The 26,763-nt window shown below is 40.2% G+C and overlaps 1 protein-coding gene across 2 annotated transcripts in view; it reads right to left on the bottom strand.

Moving 5' to 3' along the window:
* Nucleotides 1-4,221: 4,221 nt before the first annotated feature.
* The window catches only part of mxi1 (max interactor 1, dimerization protein), a 38,531-nt gene continuing 15,989 nt past the window's right edge, over nt 4,222-26,763 (bottom strand). For both annotated transcript variants that reach the window (XM_059336363.1, XM_059336369.1), the window contains 3 exons: nt 11,606-11,720; nt 9,550-9,748; nt 4,222-8,374 (listed from right to left, as the gene is read on the bottom strand). In XM_059336363.1, coding sequence (XP_059192346.1) covers nt 8,211-8,374; nt 9,550-9,748; nt 11,606-11,720 — 478 coding nt within the window. In that variant the 3' untranslated portion in view covers nt 4,222-8,210. The remainder of the gene's footprint in view (nt 8,375-9,549; nt 9,749-11,605; nt 11,721-26,763) is intronic.

Here is a 26,763-nt window from a genome sequence, read left to right as displayed (position 1 = left end):
GTAGTTTATGCATAACTGTGATGGATTAGGTCTGTTGGTGTGTGAGTGTGTGTTTTATATTACATGTCAGGGAGGCTTTGACGGCTTCAGTCCGCTCCGTGTCGCTGCAGCCCGGGCAGCGCACCGCAGAAGTCTACCGTGTCGTCCTTTCGGTGAGTGGAGCTCTGGACCAGCCTGCAGGTGGAGCGCTGCTGCTGTTTTGTGGAGTCGGTAAAGTTTTCCCTAAAATGCTAATTTTAAAGTTACATGGACTTAACGTTTTCTCACGTTGAAGGATCAACGCCGTGCTGTGGTGGTTAGCTAGTTCGGTTTTGAAGCAGACACACTGTCATAGTTTCGTTTAGTTTCAGCCTGAAATTAAGCCAAACTTTGAAGACTTTCTTTCTGATAGTTTGTACCTGTATGTCTCTTCTCTTTGGTCCCTCGCTATTTAATTTCTCTTGCTATCTGCTCCATAATATCGTGTCTTCTTAACGGCATGTTTTCCACAGGTAAACTGGTTGTGCAACAGTAATAATCGTCCGTGTGGAAACAGAGTTGGATTAAAACAAAGCATACCTGATTTTTTATTGTAATCGAGTGAAATAAATATAAATGTACAAGCTTAGCATGGTTTGCAGATATTGATAACACTATACTGCCATACAAGGCCTACCTGCAGTAACTACATTTTTGGTCGAATTTCAGTTATCACTAAAAAGTCCTTGATGTTTGTTTTATCTTGTGACAAAGTTTTAGACTTTTTTAGACTTCAATTATGCTTCATAAAAATTGTAGTAGCTACAGAATTCAACTCAAAACCAAAGCAGACTACAGTAATTGCAGTGACTGCGGTTTGATACAGTGTAGCCTTGTATTTCTTCATTGTGTTGAATAGTGAAGACATAATAACAGACATTCTTCATTCAAAAGTTTTTTTTAAATTATATTGAGACTAAAATATAACATTACTTATAGAGTTGTTAAACACTTAAATACACTTCACATCAATTTGAGTGAACTACATTTTTGGCGTCAAAGGTAAAAAAAAAAAAAAAAATCCTTTTTGAGGGTAAAAATGACATCATCAATACATGTTTTTCTCAGTTTCACCTTTTGCGTAGTTACTGCAGTTAGTCTTTGTTGTGCACTATAGAATGTCCTTATCTGTGTCAGCAACTATTGAAGCTGAGGCCTGAATCCTCTAACCGGCTGGGGACTCCTAAACTAGTTACTCTCTTCTGAAATCCATTTAAATGGTACTGCTAATCTCACTTGCCATATGTCTCTATTTACCGTATAGCACCAATTAAACCAATGCTTAGACTAATGAAATAAATGGTTTGGGACCACTTAGAAATTAGGGTCAGGGAAATTACTTTTGGGTTCTTTGATTATTCTAAGGCAATTTAGATTGTAAAAGTAATTGTTTAATTTAATACATCTTTCAATTTTGATAATGTATACATATATTTTATATACTGTCTGATTGAATTTGTATTTGTATTGTCTTTGTGAATGAATTGAACTGAACTGAACTGCCCTGTTTGGGTTAATTGTACAGTTCATCAGTTGGTCTGTACTGTTATTGTTATGCATTTATGAAATATCCATAAAATATGTCACATAGTCAGAGGATGTCAGTTTACTCATTGATAGAAAAAGGCTTCTGTTAAGGAAAAAGGTTGGGAACCAATAATGGACATGCTTTTTCCTCATTATTAGTGCCACAGATGGACACAGCCAGTGTTCGAACGTGTTAATATGTTAGTACAAGTTGATATGGAGCTGCAATCTAAACCAGATTATTTGTAGTTACAGTGAGTTCTTTACGACGCTGAAGGAGCAACATCTTCATTATCACTGCGTGCCTCACCACAGTCACTGTAAAACGGTGGCTTCGACTTGGGAGGTCGAGCCTCTTAACCATTTTTCACGAGCTGCGATCACTTGAGAGGAACAGTACATGTGGTGGATGCTCATGTGGTCTGTTCAAGAGAAAAATAACTGTAAGTCTCCCCACAAGGCCGCTTTGATCACACAGACATCATGTGATCTTCAACAGATTTGTGGCACGTGCAGTCTGACACGCAGGTTACACTATTTTGACTCATGTGATACCTGAAAACAGAGAACAGGCTGTTTACGTAATAAGATAATAAGATATCTTACTTTACATTCTTATGTTTCTAATAAAAGTGACAATAGCTGCAAGAGACAATATAGAGACATTCTTTAAATCTGCTGTTGATGCTGCTGTTACTGTGGAAAACCAGAATGCTGCTAATGTTATTTATTTCACACAAAAAGCTCACATACATGTAGCCATATACTAACATCAAAGGCTTTTAGTGCATTTATGAAGCTCTCATGACCATTTCAATTCATATTTGACATTTTGGCTTGAGAGTCACTATTGCTTCATATGATGTTTAATTTGAATAATATTTACAAGTACAGGGGGTTAAAACTATCTGATATTTCATGTGATAAATGCAATTATTAGAGAAAAAGCAGTAACTTTAAGTAGTAGACTATAACTATAATCCTCTTGTAGCCTGTGGAAGGAGTTCTAATGTTAATCTTGGTCACAACTGTTAATGATAAATAAAGGCGAGATAAATAAATAGTGTAAAATATTGACATATTTATATAAACTTTCCTAGTTGAGTATTTATATTAATTTTGGTGTTCCAAGTTTTGTGAAACTTAGTTAAAATGAGGCATTACCTTAACATTTCCAAAACAGAAATGAGAACACTGGATAAAGCCAGGTTAAAGAGTCTTGTTTCATTTTGTTGGCATATTAAAGTGAAAGGTGGGGACTCTGGATATCCCTCTTTATGACTTCATAAATCAAGAGCCATGTAATAATGAATGTTCCCCATGTTTTAACCAATTAGTGTTCAAGGTCCTTTTTTGAAAATTGGTGTTTGTGGGCAGTGGATGTTTAGGGGGAGATAGCAGGTAAACAGTAAATGCCACATAGAAGTGGTGTCATCATCTGAAAGCTGTGAGCCTGAAGATTAATTTTATGTAATTCAAAGCCTGTTTAGGGACCTCAGTATGCACAAATATTTAAATACAGTTGGAGGAAATTGCAAAATTCTACTATATGAGAAAAACTATGTGGTGTTTGCCTTAAACTACATGTTATCAGCATAAATGTGTGTTAAGAGTAGACTTGCGGGAACCTAGAAAGCCCATTTTCATTGAGATAGCATGACATCATGACATCAGAGGTCACATGACCGCTTTGAATGTCGTCAAAGTAGCCTAACTTTGCAGCGATTTCCTGAAATGGTTTGTAGATTCCTTATATATGTTCTAGTTTCATATAATATCAATATATCCAGTATATTCCTATGGCGGGCCATCTGAATGGTAAGTATTTAGGAATAAAACATAAAAAATATAAAATAAATTGTTTAAAATATAAACAAGAATACAGCTTGAAAGTTTAATGTATTTAAGTGATGCTGATGTAAAATTTCATACAAAACACTACAGGTGAAAGGGTTAAAAATAACAAATAAAAATAAAGATTTGTACCTTAATGCGTATTGTGATTTATTTTTGTTGAAATTATTTTTTTAAAATTTGTGTTGAAAAAACTACTGTTCTAACATCCCGAACTGACAAACAACCCCTGTACATGGTCTGATCTGTTTTAATGACATGCTCCGTACAGATATATGTGATTTTACACATCTATGTAACTGTCTAATTCTTCATTTTGTATAGGTGACCTACTTTGTTTTTCTGTTTGTTTGTTTTATTATTATTATTATTTTTGTTTGTTTATATATAAATATACAAGTGTCTTGTGCAGTGTTTGTCTTAATTTGAATTTTGTAATATTAATAATAATGTAAAACTTGATACCTGCTTTCTTTAACTGTCATTTATGTGATGAAAATTCAATAAACAAAGAAAAAGAAAAAAGTACTGTTCAGGAAGCAGTTACTAAATCAAGGTATCTGTTTGTAATTTGTGAGTACAGGATGTTTTGCAGCGCGAGTCATTACTTTAACAGACATTCAGCACTGACACATTGCACGGTACAAAGAGGCCAGTTGAGTCATTCAGGTTTGAAAATCTTGGTGTTTTTATTGTAAGTATTGCATCTTCAACTTACACAGCTAGAATCATCATCAGACTGCATGTTTTACAAAGGATGGCCACAGGTTCAGAACAACAGGACGACTCCCTACGTGGGACTGCTCGTTTGGTTGGGCTAAGTTGACCCCATGGACCCGTTTGCTCAAAGCCAGAATGGAGTGTGGTTTACAAAAGACAACTACCACATCATCGTGGCTGATACACTTCTGGCCAAGCTGCAAAATTGGAACTCCTGGAAAGTTAACCTGAACCACAGTCAGGAGCACATGTCTAAACACAGAGGTAAAAATATAGCTTTGTGATCACCAGCTTATGAAGATATGCTATTGTTTTGAATCTGCAGCATAGCCAGAAACTATTCTGTCAGACATCCACACTAACCCGGGCTGATCCAGGACCAGTCTGCACTGAACTGACAGTTGAGCTCAAGTAACTTTCAGTGCAAAATTATAGCTGCAAATTATGTGACAGAGCCTTCACTCCCAGTTATTATAACAGACACTGGACATATTTCTCTTTTCATGACAAATACTCTCCAGAAGTCTAATATTTACTGAAGAGCAGGTGGGAATCAGCCCAACTGAGATCAGTGCAGACTAGTCATGGACCAGGTGCGTCTCTAAAGCTCAGCCTTAGTAAGAACATGGACACTCACACACGCTCGCTCGCTCACACACACACACGCTCACACACACACACACACACACACACTGTACACTCACATGAGAGAGGACAGACCTGGCTTCAATAAAATCAGTTCTTATAGTTTGTATTATCCCGTCTGGGAATACAAGATCAGAGTAGTTTTGCCACATGAGACAATACAATGAGTGCCAGACAGTATTCACACATTTCAGTGATAAACAAGAAAAAAAAACCCAACACTATCAGAATTGTCCCGATGCAGTAAAAATATATTGTACTCCGAGCAGGTTAAAATATCACCAGGATACTATCCAGGTCTGCACACGGAGTGGAATTCATTTGTCGTCAAACATGGGCCCTTTTTCCTGTCAGCAGTGCAGGTTCATAAAACCAACATATGAAGACAAAAACAAAAAACAAAGAGTTGAAGGTTAATAACTTAAACAGGGGAAGAATAAATGTAAACTGTCCCTCAGAGAGAGAGAGATAAAGAGAGAGGACACTGAGGTGTTCTGAGGTGGTTTTGGCATTTTTTTAGTTTTTTTTTTTAATAATCAAGCACCAGACGTGGTGACTTTCTGATTTCAGTGCCAAGTCCGACAACCTCAACATAGCTCCAAACTCTACACCTTAATGACGTCCTTCGGAGAAACCAAAGGATTTGTTCATTTTTTGTTTATTTTTTTCTTTAAATCCTCAGTCGGAGGCGTTGAATTGTAAATGTAAGACACATTTTTTCAACTAAAACAGAAGTCTAATAGAGACTACAGTCCTCCTAATAGAGGAAAGTGGAGTTTTAGACCCCTTTTATTGTGTAGTAGCTGGCTCAATATTTGCCAGTAAAGTCTTGGCTATCGATAAGCCTTGAGCTGAGCTGACCCTCCCCAGCACAGACGCAGGAGACTTTATAAACAAGATGGCAAATGTTTCACGTTTTAAGCGGCAACCTCCGAGCCTGACAAGTTAAGCTGCCAGAGACGTGGATTAAACCTGTATTCTTGTTAACAGCCAGCAGGGGGCGACTCAACTGGTTGCAAAATAATTATTCTCACTAGAGTTCCTTGACTAACCAAGCTTACTAGCTAGCTAGTGCTAGATTTAGCTGATAACGTAGCGTCATTCCAGGCTCCTGATTCGTTTTGCGCATGTTTTGGTTGCTAAAAACAAACATAGTGATGGCCGAAATGACGGTTAGGATGGAGGGAAGCCATTTTGTTAGCCTGTCCGTCTGTTTGAGGTCTGCATTTATCGTAACAGGCATAGTGTGTTGTTGGGGGAGTCAGCTCTGACTCTTAACAGGCAAGGCTCAGCACTAGGAGCAGCTGAGGGGCCAATTACATTTCAAGTGTCCATTGAATAAAAGAAAAAAAAAAGGCTACATTTCTTATCCCGTCCCGCCCTCCCACCCCAAAAACAACAATAAGCCATAAAATATACAGTTCTTAAAATAAGGAATGAGGAATAAGCATCAAAAAGAGGAGTAAAATAAGACAGAACCAAAATAAGTTAACTTCTATTCCCCATTGCTTGTGTTCTTTGAGGGATTGAGAAATAAATATTTCAAAAGGGAGGTGTTGTTTTTTTTTCTTTCACATACAAAGGATTCATGTGAGCTTCATGACAGTGAAAAAAATACAGAGAACTGTGGTTGAAGTGCAATTCTTAATGCCAGTGGAGTTGGGATGGCGAACATTGACATCATACAACCCGTTTTTCTTCTCCTCACACTTTTCCTCCACAGATCACCTAACCACCAGTGGAATGCCATATACAGCTTTCCCCCCCAAATTTATGAACATTATAAACAAGAGAAAACAATAAATAAAAAGTGTGCCACACAAACTCAGCTTTCTCCAACAGCAGTCATACTGGGTTGCTTTTGGGAAGTTGTTCTGTCGTTTTTATCGTTTTGAAGATTAACTTCTCTGGGCAGCAACAGATTGAGCAATTTTAAAAGTTTCCACCAGCAAACTGAACAAAGTAATAGTGTCCATGCCACATCCACTGCCACTCTGAAGAGGATAACATTGTTCCAAATAATGGAGTTTAAAATGCACAATAAACACAGGTCAAACAGCAACAGAGGCAACAGTTCTATGCATGAGCTCTAACTCCTTTTTAAGGTTTAATTCATTAAGCTATTTGTATGTACAAATAAAAAAAAGAAATTTGTTTTTTGGACGGTCACACAGTCTTTAGGGGAGAGGAAAAAGAGATAATGGGAAGGAGTTCGAACTGACGAGACAAAAAGGATTACAAGAGTTATTGCTTGTTACTGCTGGAAAGAGGATGGACATCTATTCCAAAGTTTGTTGTTGTTTGGACTTTTTCCTTGTTGCTGTTTTTTTGTTTTTTTACTTCTTGGTTTGTGCCGTTTCTATGGACAGCTCTAAAGTAGGCGAGTGCAGGATAGCTTGTCGTAGCTGCTTGTCGAGGGGGGAGAAACCAAAACAAAACACAAACACACAAATTACAATTTCCACTCTTTGAAAATGCACTGAGCACCCACATTCGACAGGAATGTTGTTGTTTTTTTTTCCTTTTTTTTGGTTGTTTTCTCCGTGCTTAGTTGGAAACAATCGCTGCAGACACACTTTGTTTTGCTTTGAAAGCATAGTGATGGTGGATCTGATCTGCTTCTCCCGTTGGTTTGTTTCACAATAGCACCAGTTTGAGTGTCCGAGCTTCTGCGGTGTCAAGCAGAGGTAAAGAAAAAACAATAAAACAAGGATTAAATTCAGGGCTGGGGGGATGTTTATCAGGGCCAAGCTGTGTTGATATGGCAAAGTTCACCCACAGTGTTGATTATAGTCCAGATTAGATGTGCTCCCGTTTATCCAACACCAGAACGTTAAGAAGGGACACACAGGACCAGCTGAACACACACGCACACACCACAGGAGAGAGATCTGAACAGAAACTCTGAATTATTCAATATCATACCAATTTAAGTGCATTTTGGATCAAATTTGGGGTTATGTGTGTTTAAAAAATTCAGACATTTGACAGTTCAAGAGAGTAAAAGAAGTAAAATCATTCATTTCAATTGTGTGGGTTTAAAAATCTGGATGATTTATAGTATTTTTTTTTTTTTAAATCAACCAAGTCTCGCTTTAAAAGATTAAAATCAATTGGCAGTTTCATATCACTGTGTTTGTGTCCCTGGTGTCGGGTGTTGGTCGGGGCGGCTCAAAGTTCAGAAGTGAGGAAAAACTCCTCCATCGGTGGGTTCAGCAGTGCAAGAGGACAGGAGGGGGGTGAACTAAAGGCTAGGAGCTGGAAGGAGCACTGCTGAGAGGCAGGAGCGACGGGAACGCCGTTAGCTGGGGGGCGAGGCCGTCGTCGTCTGAGGTGGCTGGGTGTATGTACGTAGGCATGGCTGGATGGAGAAACGGGTGGGAGGGCCGGCAGGTTTGGCAGGGAGGAGGAGGAGGTGGTGGTGGTGGTAGTAGCGGTGTGGGGCTCTAGGAGGAGAAGGCAAGTTTGACACTGCAGGAGGAGTAGCCCTCGTCGCTGGCCATGCTCTGCAAGCTGCTGTGGTCGTCCAGGTCGCTGGTGCTGGCTGTGCTCACACTGTCCAGCTCTCCATGGGAGAACTCCGTGCTTTCCACGTCCACCTCGATCTCCTCTGCAGCCGAGGACGAAGAGATTGGAGGGAGAGAGAAGAAAGGCAGATATGTTAGTGTCAGAATGAAGAGGTTGCTTTAAAGATAAAGATGGCAGTATATTATATATTTGTAGAGTCAACAAATCCCACAAAAAGACCAGATGACCCAACTGAACCTTTAATGCTATCAAACATAAAAATACTCTCCCTTTCATTCTAAAATCACCACTAGAGTACATAGGCCTGTCATGATAATTACTATATTGACTTATCATTCAATATATAAAAATGGACACGATAGTTTTTTTCTGGACTCAATATATTGACTTTTTATGTTTTTTTTGTTTAAAGTAAAGCTGTAAATGTTTGCAGGCAGCACCAACTGCCAGAATTTTTTTTTTCCAAAGCAGCCATTCCAGCTGTTTATGTTATTTTAATAATAAAACAATATAAATAATAATAAATAAAATAATATAACAATAATAATAAATAATGATTATCTCAATGCAATTTATTGTTAACAGTGCCTGAAAGTCTATTTTATTTGTTTTATTTATCTACAATATTTTAATATTTCTATTCCACATTTAAATTCCAATGTTTCATATTCTCGACATATAAACATTCATTGCTGTGGAAAAGGATGTACTTATTATGCTCTAATATCTTTATAAAATTAAAACGACATCGATACAACAATATTATCATTTATCGTGATAGTTTCTGGGAAATATATCGTCCTAAAAAAAAGTGTTATCGTGACAGGCCTAAGAGTACATCCTTGTTTTGTGAGGCGAAACACGAGTCAGCGACTGTCATGCCTGCAAACTGCACCCTGAAAAGTCCTGTACTTTTGGAAAGTACTACCTCCCAAACCGGACCTTTTGGGGGGTTTTGGAACTCATTGCAGTTGAAACTCAATGAGTTCCTCCAAACCCCTGGGGAAAGTTCCTGTGGTGGAAAAGGAGCTTTTGTATCCAATGTTTCAGTTTGTTACTTCAACTAAACAAAGTTTAACTTTTCAGTAAGTATTTCGTTTTGAAACATCTATTCAGTAACCCCTCACTTCACATAGCCCAGAGGTCCCAGAAGGACTTGGAGGGGAACAAGCTCAATGTGTAGAATTAGCCTGAGAGGAGCTGGAGGGTTTTGATGGCCTTGTAGTTGCTAAATTAAAATACTGCGGCCCCACTCACCTTGGTCAGAGTCAGAGCGGTCAGAGCAGAGGGTGGAGCCCACACTGTCCATGCGTATCCTCTCCCCTTCCCCTGGGCTGCTCTGGGCCGCAGCACCGCTGCCTCCCCTCAGCAGCTCCAGCTGGCGCTGGAGGTGCCTCTGCTCCCGCTCCAGAGACTCCAGCTGGTACTGGCTCTTCCTGTCTGTCTCTTCAAGTTTCTGGTCAGGAGAAAGAGAAAGGGGAGACACAGAAAAGGTTAATAATGTGAACCAGGGAGCAGGATGAGATGAGAATGTGAAAGAGAAGAGGATAGCAAGAGAAAAAAAAAAGGTGAGGCACTAGAACGGTAGGAGGGTGCAGAGGTTGATTGAGAGGCTGAGAGAAAGATGGTGAAGAAAAATGAGATAAGAGTGAGAGAAGGAAAGCTGGAAGAACAACTTCAGATAGTGAGGAGACAGATGTTGTTCGTCTGAAAGGAAATTGCGACTTTCAGAATAAAAAAGCAGCACAAAGCAAACAGCACCTGTTTAAGCATTCAGCCACTAAACTCGTCGTGTCCCTTGGACTTTCCTCCTGCCAGCTCTGAAACCCCTAAATGATTTCCCTCACCTGCCTTGTTTACACCGTGTCACCTTCCTCACTCGCTGCCTCTGTTTACGCTTTGTGCCATGACAATATAAGCGAGGGCCGTGGCAGGGACTGATACAGCCGTGTCGCGTTCTAACCTTGCAGCCTTATGTCACGCTCTCCGACAGTGACGAGCGTGACTCCCGGCGACGGACCAAAACAATAGGCCATCAATAAGCGATGGAGAGACTCAAGTTGACAGCAGCAGAAGTGCAGATTGGTGACGGCAGTGTGTGTGTGTGTGTGTGTGTGTGGGGGGGGGGGGGGGGGGGGGGGGCTGGGGGGGTGGCACAACTACAATATCGGCTTTATGCTTTCCCTCTCTGTTATGTGAATGCACACTTTTCCCCAGCAGACTGCTCAATCCCAGCCAGTCACATGCCTGTATTTTAAGTAGATGGGAAAGCGTGAAGCAGGATGTCTCAACATGTTATATGCTCAGGCAGGGAAATTATCACCAGTGACCAGCTGAATAGTGGTTACATTTTGGCTGAAGTTTGTTTGCATAAGCCAATATTTAATGCTGAAGGGAAATGTATTATATTTACACATCCACAGCACGTTTTTCTCAAAACATTTGGATGGATTTATTCATGGATGTACTTGAGGTTTTCCCTTCATTGAATTTTATTAAAGGGGTCTTGTGATAAAAATTGCAATAAAAAAGCACACTGCAGTCAATAACCACATGCAATCAGCTGCATCTCAGAAACACGTGTGCTTTGGCATCCCTGCCTCGGTGGCAGCCCCAATAAATTACATTTTAAGAGTGATCCCAGCAGTTGGTAGTTGAATTTGGCAGCAAAGGTCAAAACAAATAAAATCCAAGCAGGATTTTATTTTTATGATAGTGCATGTTGCATCAGTATATCATTAGCATAATTTATCATTTGAGCGATACGTTATTATTTGGTTTTCTTCTTCACTTGGTTTTGTTGCAAAAATACTTTATGTGTGTGTACCATCTAGTGAATATTAAATAAATAAACACATAAATATGCCTATGAAATAAATACTAAAATAAATACATGATGAATAAATACATACATAAATATAAACATAAATTCCATTAATCATTCCATTAATTAAATTAATCATTTAAAGTCCTTCAAGTCTGTTAAAAACATTTTTTAAAACTACCATCATTTATTTTTTTCTGAATTTACTTCATATGCATATTTATTTATTCCATAGACATGATGTATTTTTATTTTATTTTCATTTTTAAATGTATTTTTATCTTGAAATTATTTGTGTTTTATTCATTTACTTTATCATTAAATATTGATTTAAATTGCATTCCATACATCATCATCCTGTTATCCTTGTTTCTTGAGAGGTCAAATTTAAAAAGGGGATTTTGCTTGCTTAAATGATCCACTTTCCTCCTATGCCCTCTGGTTCATATTTATTTGTACATAAGTCTATGTGGGCTTGTTAGCCAATACCTTTATGTGTGCTTTGGCTTTGTTGAGCAGGCCCAGGGTGGTGTGGCGATTACAGTCTGGTCCCAGGGGTATGAGGGTCTTCAACCTCTCGAGACACAGCCGCAGGTGAGCTCGTCTGCAGAGGAAAGACAGACAGAAACAAAATTATTAGATAAATGATAATGTACAGTAGGGGAAAAAATGCATATTGGTAGTTGAATATCCTGTTCAATGGCATCTGGGTATTGCAGCCTTATAATAAAGGTTGGAAGGTTCTTAAAGGGAAAGCTGATCCTAAAACACCATTTCTCTCTTTTCTTTTCATTTTTTTCCCAGAGAACTGTCTGAACACAGATGTCAAGCTATTTACATGCCTTTACACCCACGCTTAGTAAAAGCAACTCATTCACAACTGTTGTTAGCGAGTTCTGAGCAGCTGAGGGCAGATTTTCCTTTCAAAGCATCTGCACTTCAGCACAAAAATCTAAGCAGCATTCTATCATCTTGGGATGCAGCTCATTAAGACACCTTGTCTGCTTTGTGAGAATCCACTAGCTGCAGACCCGGCGCACGTATCGTAAATCCCCAGCTTATAGTTCAACAACACAGAAGGTTGCTTCACGTCTCATGTACGCCTCAAGACGATACATTATCTTCTGCTGGTATTCCTTGAACCCAGCTTTAGTTACCCTTCTCGCTTACATTACAAACAACAAGTTTTAGCTGAGAGGGAGGAAGGCTGGGGGTGGGGGGCAGGGAGGAAAGGTGTAATGGCATTTCCTGGACCCTGCTCGGCTCGTACGCTCCATCATCCTGACAGTCCCTTACTCCGTGACTGCAGACAGGCCAGGGGTACTATCTATCCTGCTAATGGCTCCGAGTTGAGAGGTAAAGAGTGATAATTGTGGCTATAACACAATCAGCGCTCCATTAGCAGGAGCTGCCCTTTCAGCTTGCCTGAAGGGAAAAGTGGAGAGACATTAAGAGTCAGTGGACTCAGTGGAGCCACCCAGGACCTGAGGAACTATCAGGGGGGGCGCCCAAAGGAGACAGCCCAGGGGACGAGAGCAGGAATTCACTGCACTGATTACGCTGGGCTAGACTGCTCTGTGCTATGCTCTGCTGCTTTAAGACTGGTGGAGACATGTGAGCACTGGAGTAGATCAGTCTGTGTGCAAGGTATAGTGTGTGTGTGTGTGTGTGTGAGGAGGGGAGGTTCAGCTATGCATGGATGGTGCTGATAAGAACACAAGAGAGCGAGCCATTTCACCAGTACAGTATGTATGAGCTTAAACTACAAGTGCTGCACATCTGGGGAGTGAAAGACGAGGTGCCCTGATTCCGTCCAGAGAGCTAAAAGTTTGGAAGTCACGAGACGAATACGTACACACACGTACACACACGTACACACACGTACACACACGTACACACACGTACACACACACACACACACACACACACACATTCAGCTTAAAGATGATTGGTCCGGCTCGGGTCATCTGTCTGTGTAATCAGTTCTATTCACAGGAGAGAGCAGAGTCCACCTTTGCTCTTTATCTGTGAAATGTCTATCTGCGTTGATCTCATCTGAACCCCAACACACACACACTCACACACACACACACACACACACACACACTCATGCACAGATATCAGCTGGCAATTAATCACTTTCTACTCTTTCACAGCAGCCTGAGGGGATACACGCAGCTCCACCTGGGAGACGTTTAGGACACGCTACAGAGAGGACAACATGGCACAATATCTGTCTCACTAATTACAATCTGACCATTTTGTGCAATACTGTAATTATGATTATTACTTTATCATGTGAAAATTAGGGATTTTTCTGAAATGTGCCATGTAAATTGCTATATAACCATTTTCAAATTAAGTAGGCCATGTACATGGAATGCTTCAACATTGCTGATAGGCCAATAAATTATTTATTGCGCAGCTGTAGCTAAAGAGCTGACACAAATATAATTTCAAGCACATACTTGCTCATGAATGTCCCATTTTCAATCATAAAACGTGTGTACTAGTCATGCATGCGAGAAGATCTTGTATATATATCTTGTAGTTTTTCCATAGTCATAAATGTGAACATTTGCCTGATAAAGAAGGCTGTGAGGGCAGAGCAGGACACATTGGTCATGTATGGGCCTGTCTGTCTGTCTGTCAGGCGTCGGGTTAACAAAGTCCAGACACCAGAGACCACAATCTTCTCCTCCACTTCCATCGAGATTAAAACAACCATCTCAGCAGACAACCTCAGATAACCCCACACTTACAGCCACTCCTGGCCTCCTTCCAGTCTCCCCTCTCCCTGACCGGACTGACATGATGAATGTTCGGAGGAAGCAGGGGTACGCTGACCGCACACAGTATCACCACGTACCTAGCTCTGCTGTGACTGAAATATCCCATTATGGTTCTTCGCCCTCAGTAAGACTTTTATTAGTGAGTGCGGTGTGAGGCGTCACTTGTCGGGCCGCTGAGTCACCACTTTTTGCAGAGTCAGTGTTAAACCATAAGCACCCTTTCACACCCATGTGTTGATGAGGAGGAGAAGGAGTCTGCCATGCTCTCATCTATTTCAGCACTTTGAGTCCTGGTTCTGTCCTTTTCATAGATGTCTCACGTACTGTGTGACCTCCTCCTGCAGCAACATATGCTAGTGTTTGGCAGCAAAGCCCGACCAATTTATAGGGCGACTGATTTTAACCGCTGATATTGGTCTATCAGACATATTAGGATCAGTATCAGTCGATATTTACCGATATGGAAACCTTTTTTACAAAACATATATCGCGGAAAATGATGTATGGGATAGATCTGATCATTTGCCAGATATATGCTTTGGTCTAGGGCTGGGCGATATATCGACATAAAAGATTGTCGATATGTTTGTAAATGTGATATGGAATGAGACCATATCGCATATATCGGTATAGTTCAAATTTGCACTGTGATCCTTGCTCCAGGCAAGCTGCGGCTTTTATTTAAGATTTTTTTTTTTTAAATGTGCACTTTATGGAGCTTTAATTTTTTTATTTTTTTTAAAAGGTACTCCTGTTGTTATACAGTATTTATGTTCACTTAATTAAACAGTTTCAATAAAACTACTTGTGACATGTCATATTTCGCTTTGACTTTGACTCAACATTTGCTCTCACTTTGCGATAAAAACATCGGGATATATATATATATATGTCTTATATCGATATTCAGCCTAAATATATCGGGAAATTCCTTTTGGTCCATATCGCCCAGCCCTACTTTGGTCTCTATTGGCATTAGGGTTGCAAAATTCCTGGAATTTTCAAAGACGGAAACTTTCCATGGGAATTAATGGGAATTAACGGGAATTTATGGGAATAAACTGGGAATTTTCAAAATTGAAGGTTGGCTCTTCTTAGGGAACTTAAATATAGTTGAGGAAAGTATATTTTAGCATAATCTTGACTAAAACAAACAGATGCCATTCAAATACACTTGAATATCCATGCCATTCCTCTACTAACATCCTCCACTAACCCTAACCCTAACCCTCCCACACAAAGGTTCGCAACAGGCTCACAAATGTGAGAGTGGAAAAGCTGGTTGGCATTCGCGCAAACCTAAGGCTCTTTGAGCCTGACACAGAGCCATCCTCAACAAGGCTGGAAAGTGACACTGAAGAGGAAGACTCAGAGTTGGATGTTGAGGAAGGGGACATGTTGTTGGATGTTGATGAGGAGCAGGAAGAGTCTATTGACTGAGCAAAAATGCAGAGGATTGCTTGAAGGAAGATTTGCATGTTTAATGGAACGTTTTGGAGGAAGAGTGGCATTTTTCATTTAACATTTTGAATGGGACTTTGTGGAGATTTTTGGATGGGGGGGGGGGGGGTGCATTTTTGAATGAGTGGGGTTAGGGGATGGGTGATATTGAACCCAACACTCCTGTTTTTGTTCATCCATGAAACAAGTAATTAGAACGTGTTCTACTCTACTTACAAATAAATCTGTTGAAATTACATATGTATTATATGTATTGTAGCTTCCAATATGGAATATTTCCAAAATTCCCAAGCTTAACTTCCCATGGAAATTTACCGGAAATTTTCCGGAAATTTACCGGAAATTTTCCGCCCCTTTGCAACCCTAATTGGCATTGATGTCTATATTTCTCAATATGCGCTTATATTACTTTTTACCCCTCTAAAATCAGTATCTGTCTCAAAAAATCCCATATACATGTTTGTTTTTTTTTATCTTTAACTGCATTTTAACTGTTTAAAGGGTCTCTGTGTACCCTGAAGAGCACTCTATAAATAAAATGTATCATTATTATAATTATTATTATTACTACAGTACCAGTCAAAGTTTGGAAACACCTTCTCATTCAATGTTTTTTCTTGATTGTTATTATATTTTCTACATTGTAGATTAATATTAGAGACATCAAAACTATGAAAGAACCCATATGGAATTATGTAGTAAACAAAAACCTGTTAAACAAACCGGAACATGTTATATATTTTAGATTCTTCAAAGTGGCCACCTTTTGCTTTGTTGGTCTCACACACATTAGGAAGGCAAGAAATTCCACAAATTAACTTTTGACAAGTGACTACTGTGAAGAATCTAAAATGTAAAACATATACAACAGTTTTGATGTATTCAGTATTAATCTACAATGTTATAATAGTCCAAATAAAGGAAAAACACTGAATGAGAAGGTGTGTCCAAACTTTTGACTGGTACTGTAGGTTGTGCTCTTACACAAACCCCCTCTCTGTGCCTCTTATTGATAGACAGACATGTGAGACGTGCGTGTGTCATTTGTCCTAATCTCTGGATGCATGACGTGCTCTGCTGTGGAGCTCTCTGATAACTACAGGAGGCTAAGACTGTCCAAAAAGCATAAGAGGGAGTGAGGGAGGAACAGTGTGTGACTGTGAGAGAAGGAGAGAGCGAGTGTGTACTAATGTGTAATTCATGGCCATCACATTGAGCTGCCTGGTAATGGGAAGTCAAACAACTGGAACTCTTATTCTCAGCTGGCAAGTGCTTCAGAAATTATTCTGGCAGAAAAACGTTTACAGAGCAACAGGCAGCTGACGATAATAGCAGAGTGGTTTATGCTGCACCACCAGCACCATCTGTAACTGTCCCACTAAGGGGTTAAAGGTCATAAGCTATGAGCTACTGGTGATGACCCCAGGACAGGTCCCTAATCCCTGAAAAGGCTTGTTTATCATGTAGACCCAAAGCCCAAGAGCCTAAGCCATTTGCAGCTTACGATATGAGTGGAGGCTTGTGACCATAAATACCTGTGTGCTGCAGCCAGAATCTCTCTTTGCCTCTTAGCCACATAACACAGCAACCACTAACAGAGCCTACTGTTTCCCCGAGTTCTTAGAAAAGGCTGGAGCTAGTTGCATAAACAGCAATGGATTTACTGTGCAGCCTCATAACATCATGCCCTCAGCTGCTAAAGCTAAGGATTGGGAAAGTAAACTTGGTTAAAAGGATGTGACGTCAGAAGGACAGAAGGGGTCAAACTGCTCTCTGGCAACAGCATGGTAAAGAGCCAAAAGTAGACATAATAGCAATATTATCTTTATTATTATTTAGCTATGTTTAGCTCCGTTATAAATGTATTTAGATTGTAAAAAACAAAGACTCCAACAGATGATAGCCATTTTAAAAAAATGTATTCTTTTTCTAAATGATCACCAATTGACTGATACTGAACATACAGAATCATTTAAGAATGTATTTTAATTTGTATTTATTCTTTATCTAAATGGACAGGAATTTATGCTGATTCATGTTCAGTCCTACTTTTGGTTAGCAATGTAATACATTTATTTTAAGTATAATAATGTATAATAGTGTTACATAATTGCAATTACTAACATGATTTACAGTCATGGAAAAAAATATTAGACCATCCTTGTTTTCTTCAATTTCTTGTTCATTTTAATGCCTGGTACAACTAAAGGTACATTTGTTTGGACAAATATAATGATAACGAAAACAGCTCATAAGAGTTTAATTTAAGAGCTGATATCTAGCCATTTTTCATGGTTTTCTTGATAATGATTTTGGTTAATATCAAGAAAAACTCTTTTAAGAGCTGTTTTTATTTTTAGTTGTACCAGGCATTAAAATGAACAAGAAATTGGGGGAAAAATGGTCTAATAATTTTTTTTCATGACTGTACATGACAATAGGTGTAAAAATATAAACAAAGTGACAAAGGACTACATAATTAGAAAATGAATTAATATATACCTAACAGACTATTAGCAGTGAAGGCCATTGCTGTGCCCTTTGTATTTCCAGTGTCTAATGAATGGTACATCAAGCTGCAGGTTGCCTGAATGGGGAACTCTTCATCTGTGGCGGATTACATAACACGTGGCCAGTTGCTAGCAGGACCTGTGCTCCAAACTGTCACGCACAGCAGGGATATCAAATCCCTTGCTGACAGTAAGACAACACAAGCAGAAAAGCCTTGTTTTCCCCTTGTATTCAGCAGCGGGAGATTCCAGAGAATGCAAGTGAATATAATAGCATGTTTCATTTTTATTTTGTTTTGTTTGTTGTCTTGCTGCCTTACGGGTAAACCTAAGCAAACAGCTGCTTTTGAAAAACCCACGCTCTCTTTTGGTAGTGAGACGCTGAGCTTCTGTGCACTCGAGTCTTAATACAGATCGATTTATAATGTTACTGGCTATTCAAAGGAAACCACATCTAAAGCTGCTGATCTCCCACAAGTTCATGGGAGTTACCTGGAACTGTCAGTGCAGCGTGTAACAGTATTTATAATAGACCTGTACAGACGAGAGCTTTTAGTTTTCACTCGATAATGAAGATAATGGTGGTGTGCGTGGCTCACAAATAACCTTGAAAACATCATAAAAGTTGTTTTGAAATAACAGTGAAACATGTACTACAACAGATGCATTGCACATATTATTAAAGCATCCACTAAAATTGCAAGAAAAGATGGAAATGTCTTAATAAAAGGCAGCTGATTTATTACCCTACCACACACAGCCATCACAAATAGGAGAATAAAAAGTGTGTAAAATCCTTAAGGCACGACCTGCAGGTTTACCACAGACTAGGGCTGGGCAATATATCGATATAAAAGATTGATATATTTTTTAATGTTATGTTATATATCGATATAGTTCATTTTTTTTCTTTCTTTATATATAAATGCTGCCTTACTAAGGTTTGTCATATTTAGTTATTTTGTAATGTTCATTATTCTTTTCTCATATAAATATATTTATTTCGGGAAAATTTTGGCCAATTCTATTTCATAGGCTCCTTTTATTTCTTTTTTTATTCAAATGTGCACTTTAGGGAGCTTTGATTTTTTTTTACTGTTGTTATACAGTATTTATGTTCACTTAAATAAACGGTTTCAATAAAACTATGAGTGACATGTCATATTTGGCTTTGACAGAACATTTGCTCTCTGCTTTGTGATAAAAATATCGGGATCTATATCGTATATCTATATTCAGCCTAAATATATCGGGATAGGACTTTTGGTCCATATCGCCCAGCCCTACCACAGACACAGCCGGCCTTCCCTTTCCTCCTGAGACAATAGGGCGCTTCCACTCTACCAGTGTGTGTCTCTTTCATGCATGTGTGTGTGTGTTCTTGTGGCTTGTGTTCCTGATGGGCCCCAGATGGGTACGCAGGCAGGCAGCTCTGCCTTTTGGCTTTGACATGTGAGCGAGCAGCCAGCCGGCCCCGGGTCACTGCACCACACCTTTCCTCCTCCTCACCCACCCTCCTCTCCCATCCCGGCTCCCCATGCATCACGTGCAGGAGGACCTGCCCTTTTTCACCCAAATCCCTAACTACTTTCTGTTTTCTGTCCTTGCTTCAGTTCAGCTGAATTCAAAAGCTAAAGCTCTGTCTCTATTTGTAAAGGTTAAGTAACACTCAGGAGCATTTATACTAGAGCAAGTCTGTCGTCATTTCTGTGCCACTCTTCCTCTCCCTGTAGCTGTTTCACTTGTTCTTGAAATGCGTCAAACTGCCTCCAATATGATTGAAGCAGAGTCCTTTTTAAAGAAGCACTTTGAAGCTCTCCCTGTTGGTATGGGAGAGCTGCCCACCACAGCTCTTACAGAACCTACGCACATCATATGTACATCTCTCGTCAGTACAGCCAACAACAGCTCTGCACTCAACCTCTCTCGTCCTTGTATCAACACACACGCACGCCTTTGGTTGAAGGGCACACACACCTCTGTGTACTGTACATGCTCACACACACACACACACACACACACACACACACACACACACACACACACACACACACACACACACACACACACACACACACACACACACACACACACACACACACACACACACACACACACACACACACACACACACACACACACACACACACACACACACACACACACACACACACACACACACACACACACACACACACACACACACACACACTCTAATATCTGACATCTCTGTAGTCAAAAAATAGTGTCAAATAGCCCCTTAAATTTTTGTCAGTGTGACGTGAAACAAGTGTAATGGCAGCAATAAGCATTAATTCCATCAAGATGACAAGACAAATCAATGCAGCAGTGTCTTGAAAATATTCCAGTAAATGACAGAGGACTGTGAGGGTATTGTTAACAGTTGTGTACAGACAGCTCATTTTCAGTCTTCTAAAAAATATTGAATCATAGACTCTTCTGTCCTTTACAGTGTTTGTAGTGTCTGTACTTCAGCTGCAGGAGCCTCCTTCCAGTTTTTCAGCTAGGCCATAAGGTGTTTTTCGAGTACTTTCTGAGTACTTTTTAGAAAAGCGGCGGAGTGTTTTGGCTACGTCCACTAGTTAGTTCCCCTCGGCCTTTGTTATAATAAAGGTACTTTTGTAGCGGCTAACCAACAAGTTTGAATGTAACAACAGACCTATGCGGCAACCAGTGTTGCCAACTTAGAGACTTTGTGGGTATATAACTAATCAGACCCCTCTAGCGACTCTTTTTCAAAAAAGCGACTAGCGAAAAATCTAGTGACTTTTTCTGGTGTTATTGGAGACCCGTTCCTACTCTTCTCAACGAGTAGCACCGTCCCAAAACACTCACAAGCGGCTCAGTCCTCCTGCAGCGGTCTCTCCCAGCTGCAGTCAGCAGAACAGGAGATGTTAACCCCTCAGCGTCCAGTTTGCACCAGTCTGCAAATTAATCATGCATGCGCAAAATCGCCGCTCAGTAGTGGCTCAGAAAAGTACCTACCCGAGGCAGGTACTTTCTGAGCCGCTACCTGAGCCGCTAACGGTGAAGTTGGACGGATCTTGGGTGGATCCTCTCTCCCAAGTCACATGCATAGCAGCTCACTACAGGGAAACACGACAATAGTTGTTTCCCAAAAAGTCTGCAGACTGTTCAAACACAAGACTGCAGTCTCTTATATTAATATTTGGTCTGAGGGTGGGAAATAATTTTAGTTATTTTAACACTAATCCCTATGAACAGGTTTCATAAAAATACAGAATCTGTAGGCAACAGGACAAGATCTTGGTATCGGAAATATTCTGGTTTCTTTTGGTAGTGCAAATAGTATTGGCCAATCCTGTTTGTGCAGGCTTTGGTTGACTGCACGTTAACAATCCATGCAATCTCAGAACCCATCGGCTAATTGTCTGATGCTAACTGAGTTAAAATGGCTACTTGTGAAACAACCCGGTTACATTACATTACATTACAGGTCATTTAGCAGACGCTTTTGTCCAAAGCGACTTACAATAAGTTGTAGACATAGTCTTTCAACTCCAACTCCATTCTGGTGTCTCTTGGGCTGTAAATAATGACCAGCTGACAGAAGAGGAAGTCTTGGCAGATATCTGCTGGCTACTCCAGAACCCCACAAATATTGGCTGTCACCCCCAGAGGACACATAAGCATGAGGCTGATAGCTGATTGGGTTCTGAGATTGTATTTACACTAAATGTAGCCGATCACCTGACTTGAAAAATGTCAAAGTAAGAAACAAAGTAAACTGGACTGTGTTTAATGTGCAAACTTACTTTCTCAAACCAAGCGGTATGATTTCAATACATGTTCAGCAATTTGCCAAATAAATGTATTGGCCTTTAGGTTGAGTTAGCTTCTGAGACAATCTGGTTTTAGAAGTCCTACATTATGTAATGCTAACAACATTTAATCTTCCATTATTTTCCTTTTTATTCCATTTTAAATAGGGAGCAAATCATCTCAATGTTTGTTTTTTTCAAGGTAATCCTTTTGACTAAATTACAGGTGGCATTACTTTACTTTGAAGACATTACTTGATGGCTATGTATACAGTTAGGAAGCCATCCATCCAGACAATAACTACAGTCTAGTATATTATTCTTTTTTCTGTAACTCCCACAAACACAAAGCTTTATTTCATTTTTCTATGAGTTCGATAAACACAAATGTGTGCAAATCTGATGTCTGGTTTCTGTGGACCGTATTCATTAAAAGAGGAAGAGCATAAAAAAAAAGGGGAAAATGCATATTCATGTGTGTGTGAATAAACAAATGGCAATAAAAGAACACCTGGGCCTGAAGAGTGACACACACACAATTGTATTACCTCTTCTTTTCAGGAAGCAAAAGCAGCTGAAAACAGCACTGACAAAGCTCACAGAGTTTCTGCTTATTTCTCATTCAAGGTCCTCTGGAACCAACACCGTTAGTTGAAGCGAGAGCGATGGAGAGAAAAAATATGGCTGCCCTAGATTCCAAACTTGTGAATACATAAATAATGGATAACTTCTCAGGCCATCCAAGATGTCTGACATAATTACTGGACCTGCTCTTAAAAGGGGAGGGTCAGATTTCCAGCCCAGATACCAGTCAATACACTTCTCTTTGGCAAATCCCACACTCTCGCAAACCCATTTAACACACACACACACACACACACACACACACACACACGATTTGACCTACTTCTAATACGAGCAGAGGGGGAGGAAATTTGACCCTTCACCCAGTTATTACACTAATTACACGTCACCAATGACCGTCTCAGCGGTAAATCTCCTAAATTGACATGCGAAAAGGAAATTAAGACATCATTATACGGGCCCTCTTAGAACAGGAACAATAGAACTTCCTGGCAAAGTCAAGTTTTCTTTTTTTTTCTCTCTGCCTTCTCTGATGTCGAGGCTCGTTTAAAGCAGCCGCAAATCATGATTCACAGCCATGTCAAAGATTACTGAAGTGATTAGAGTATTTAGTAATGCAAAGCCTCATTTAGAGCAGACCAAGCCGTGGCCATTGAGCATTGCATCAAATCAACAACAAATTATCTCACTATGTGGTGAAAGGCAATTAAATCAAACAGAAAATGTGGGCACAGATGTTTTTCTTTCTACGCTTTGAGCATTATTTTCCAAAACATTCCAAATCCATTATTTCACGGTTAAAAATAGTAAGCGTGAGATGCCGGTTGTTTGAAGGATCCGGACCGGCCGCTGAGGCAGATCACATGCAAGGCTCTCTTTCCCACATCATGTATAGTGAAACAACATGTGAACATGTGGCCCAGGGATCCATACTCTGCAGATGGTGACATACAATATACATGGAGAGGAGCTGCATGGCAGCCTATACATTTGTTCCCCATTACGCTGTATGTAGAAATTGCTATTGAACACAAAACACATTCAACACAGGACAGATGATCACAGCTAAAAAAAAAATGTTTTAATTTTTTTTAAATTTTTAAATCACACTCCTGATGGTTTAGTGGATTTATGGAACAGAATTCTTTTATTGCACATTTGGCTTCTTGAATCAACACCTGGACCATTTTCAACTAATTTTATTTTCCTGGCAGTGAATTACAATGAATACTTGCATTTGACTTAATTTATAGTAAAATCAAGCTTCAGACTGTAGCTATTCACAGCTTTAATGCAACTACAGGAAACACAACAGTTCTCTGTGTTTGCTCACCACCTTTGTTTACTGGATCGCTGAGTTAACACAAAGAGCAGGGTTGTTTTTTCTGCTAAAGATGCCTCTTCTAGGATTCTCTGTCTTTTTATGCTCTCTATGTCTTTCTCTCTTTACTCCCCCTCTCACATGACTGCTGTCGGGTTGCAGCCAAGGTCACATGTTTACCCATACAGACAGTGGCACCTGACTGAATAGGGTTTTTTAATGGGGGGAAACTACCACTCACTAGGTTGACTGCTGGAACAGTCATCAAACAGCCACCAGGCTGACTGCAAAACTGGCGCCCGCCATATGTGCTTTAGCCAACTACAGCATTATTATCTGAGCTATAAATGGCAGCTTCAGGAAATGACAAATGCAGATGGAGACAAGCTTATATGTTGAATAGGTCTGGATGAGTATGGTGGAATCATCATTCTGGCTTTCCCTTCATGTTTCCCTTCAATTTTGTGTTCATGATTTATGATTTGACAGATGGTTCTAGCATTAGCCCACGTACACCATGTGACATGTAACTTGTGTTCTAGTGTCATTAATACCCACTGGACAATGCATTAGGCTGCACAACTAACTGTTAGTGGGACCTTAAGACTAACCTATGGGACATTAAAGGTACAGTTCACCCAAAAATTAAAAATACACATTTTTCTTCTTACTTGAAGCGCTATTTATCAATCTAGTTTATTCTGGTGTGAGTTGCCAAGTTTTGGAGATATTGGTCATAGAAATGTGCCTTCTCTTGAATAAAATGGAACTAGATGGCAATTGCCACACTACAGCCGACATCTCTAACACTGAAGAACTTGCACCAAAACAATCTAGGTCACTAAAAAGCACTACAGGTAAGAGAAAAATATGCATTTATGATTTCTCCCTTTAAGACTTAAAATGACAGCCGAGTTACTGAGGCAAAGATAAGCAAATACAAAAGATGTACATTTAAGCTGGTGTGGTGTAAGTTCGACTTTCGTCCATCACTGATGCGTCACATTTCTACATGCACACACAAGATTAGAGTGATCTTAGCCCTACAGCGACTGTAGGCTCTCTTTTTTTTCCCTGACAGACTGATGCTTCCCTCATCTCCTTTATGAAACATGGACAGATGGGATAGATGCAGAGAGTCAGAGCGAGATAGAGAGGGTGAGATATATTCAGAGTGGGGGAGGAAGGGGAGTGTTCTGTCTGTGTAATCTGCCCAGAAACTAGCCATGGGCACAAACGAGAGCCAGTCTGTCAGGAGTTCCACTGGGTTTACCAATGGCATACGACTAAAACCCACTCGCCCGTTTCAACTTCTGACTCAAATTTTGTTTTACGTCGATGCGGCACATTTCGCCAAATACTATGAACTACTAGAAAACACATGAAAGACATGCATGCATTGTGTTGAGCACCATGCGTGCGTATACTTTATGCATGGATGACACCAGTGGAAATGTAACCCCTAACCCTGAAAGATTAAGAGCTATGCTTTACTCATGGAGCTACAAAGGAACTAAGCCAGTAATAGTATTTTCTTTGTTTTGACCGTGACAGCAGGTAAGTGCTTATGGGATGACTTCAACTGTAAAGTTTAGAACATTTCTGTTCATCATCTCTCACCTGACAGTGAAAATAAAATGAGCAAAACTTTGATTGAAATATAATTTAACACCAGCTCGAATCTTAAAAAATAAAAATAAATAAAAGCTCTTATTCAGGTGCCGCATTCCTTGCGGGGTATGATAGCCTGAGGCTCATGTCCTAACGGTTCAATCATCCCCTGAGGGTTTTACTACACTCTCCAAACTGACAGTCAATTGTTAAGTTTGACAAACAGGGCTGAGGAATGAGGGGAATGCTCATCGGTCTCCCACACACAGCAAGGGCTTTCTCATGTGAGGAATTAAACAATTATTAACAAGTCTTGGGACTCCATGGGAACTACGCTGGATGATGACCCATATTCTGGTGAGATGGCAAGGAACGAAAAAGAAATGCAGAGGGGGTGAAAATGCATTGCTGCATGTGGGTGGGTGGGAAAGGGACTTTGATATTTCTGAGCATTCAGTCAGTTGTGACCTCAATCCCAAAAAAGAGATTCAGTGTGTGTGGAGGAGAGAGCGCGAGTCTTTCCGATTGGCAGTAAAACTCACTGTAAAAACGCATATGGATTAGGGGCTGAAACCACACTGGAAACTGGGGGCAATAAAATGCAAATGGGAGTTCAAAAATCAATTTGGACTCGCAGAAATCCACCCCACCCCTGCTCAACCAATCCCATGGCAGCAAGTGGTAAATAAAGCTGAACGCAGTTGATTACCAGGCAGACCAATACTGTTGTCACGCTAAACCCGCCGAAGCCACTCCAAGCCACAAACAGCATCCGCCGTGCATAGCAACAGTGCAGAGGAGGGATGGAGGACGGATTGGGATGAGAGTTTGAAAAGAAAAGGATGAAAGAACAGTGCAGATATTTAGCTTCTTCAAGCAACTGCCACAGACATTAACACGTGCTCACACACACGTACACACATACACACGTGCAGAGTTCATTGGAGTAGTGAGGGAGTAAGGAGGGAGGGGGATGCGCTAGCTGTGCGGCCAGGCCAAGAGACTCTGGGGCTGAAGCCCATCACTAACACACGGATTAGTTCACACGTGCACACTGCCTTTTAATCTGCTCCACTGACAAAGGTTGGAAGAGAGAGAGAGGAAAGAAAGAAGGCGAGAGACAAAGAGATGGAGTTAACCAAAGAGATGGCCATAGAAACAGAGCCGGGGGGGAGAGAGGGAAGGAGAGGGATTGAGTTAGTGGGACAGAGGGTAAAAGGATTGGAAGAGGGGGATGGCTTTAGGTGCACTGTGCAATAACACCACCTAAAAGTAAAAGCAATGTAATCAATACACACATGCAGGATCAAATATTAGGATCCACTATTTGACAAATCTTGGTATAAATAAATAAAATAAATGAGGTCAGCCAGGCGCTATTGGTGGGTTGTTGAAATTGCTACAACACATAAGTTGATTGACCACATTTTGTTTGCATCGACCCTGCACACTGGTGCGTCAATAATTGTATTGAAATTCTTTGATTGACCCTCGCAGTCCACCCTCGATATAGTTACGCTACTTTAACTGGCTTTCTACCTGGCTCAATAAACAGTTCTAGCAC

Source organism: Centropristis striata, chromosome 1 (assembly GCF_030273125.1).
Source record: "Centropristis striata isolate RG_2023a ecotype Rhode Island chromosome 1, C.striata_1.0, whole genome shotgun sequence".
NCBI lineage: Eukaryota > Metazoa > Chordata > Actinopteri > Perciformes > Serranidae > Centropristis > Centropristis striata.
This window is presented reverse-complemented; position numbering and strand designations above follow the sequence as displayed.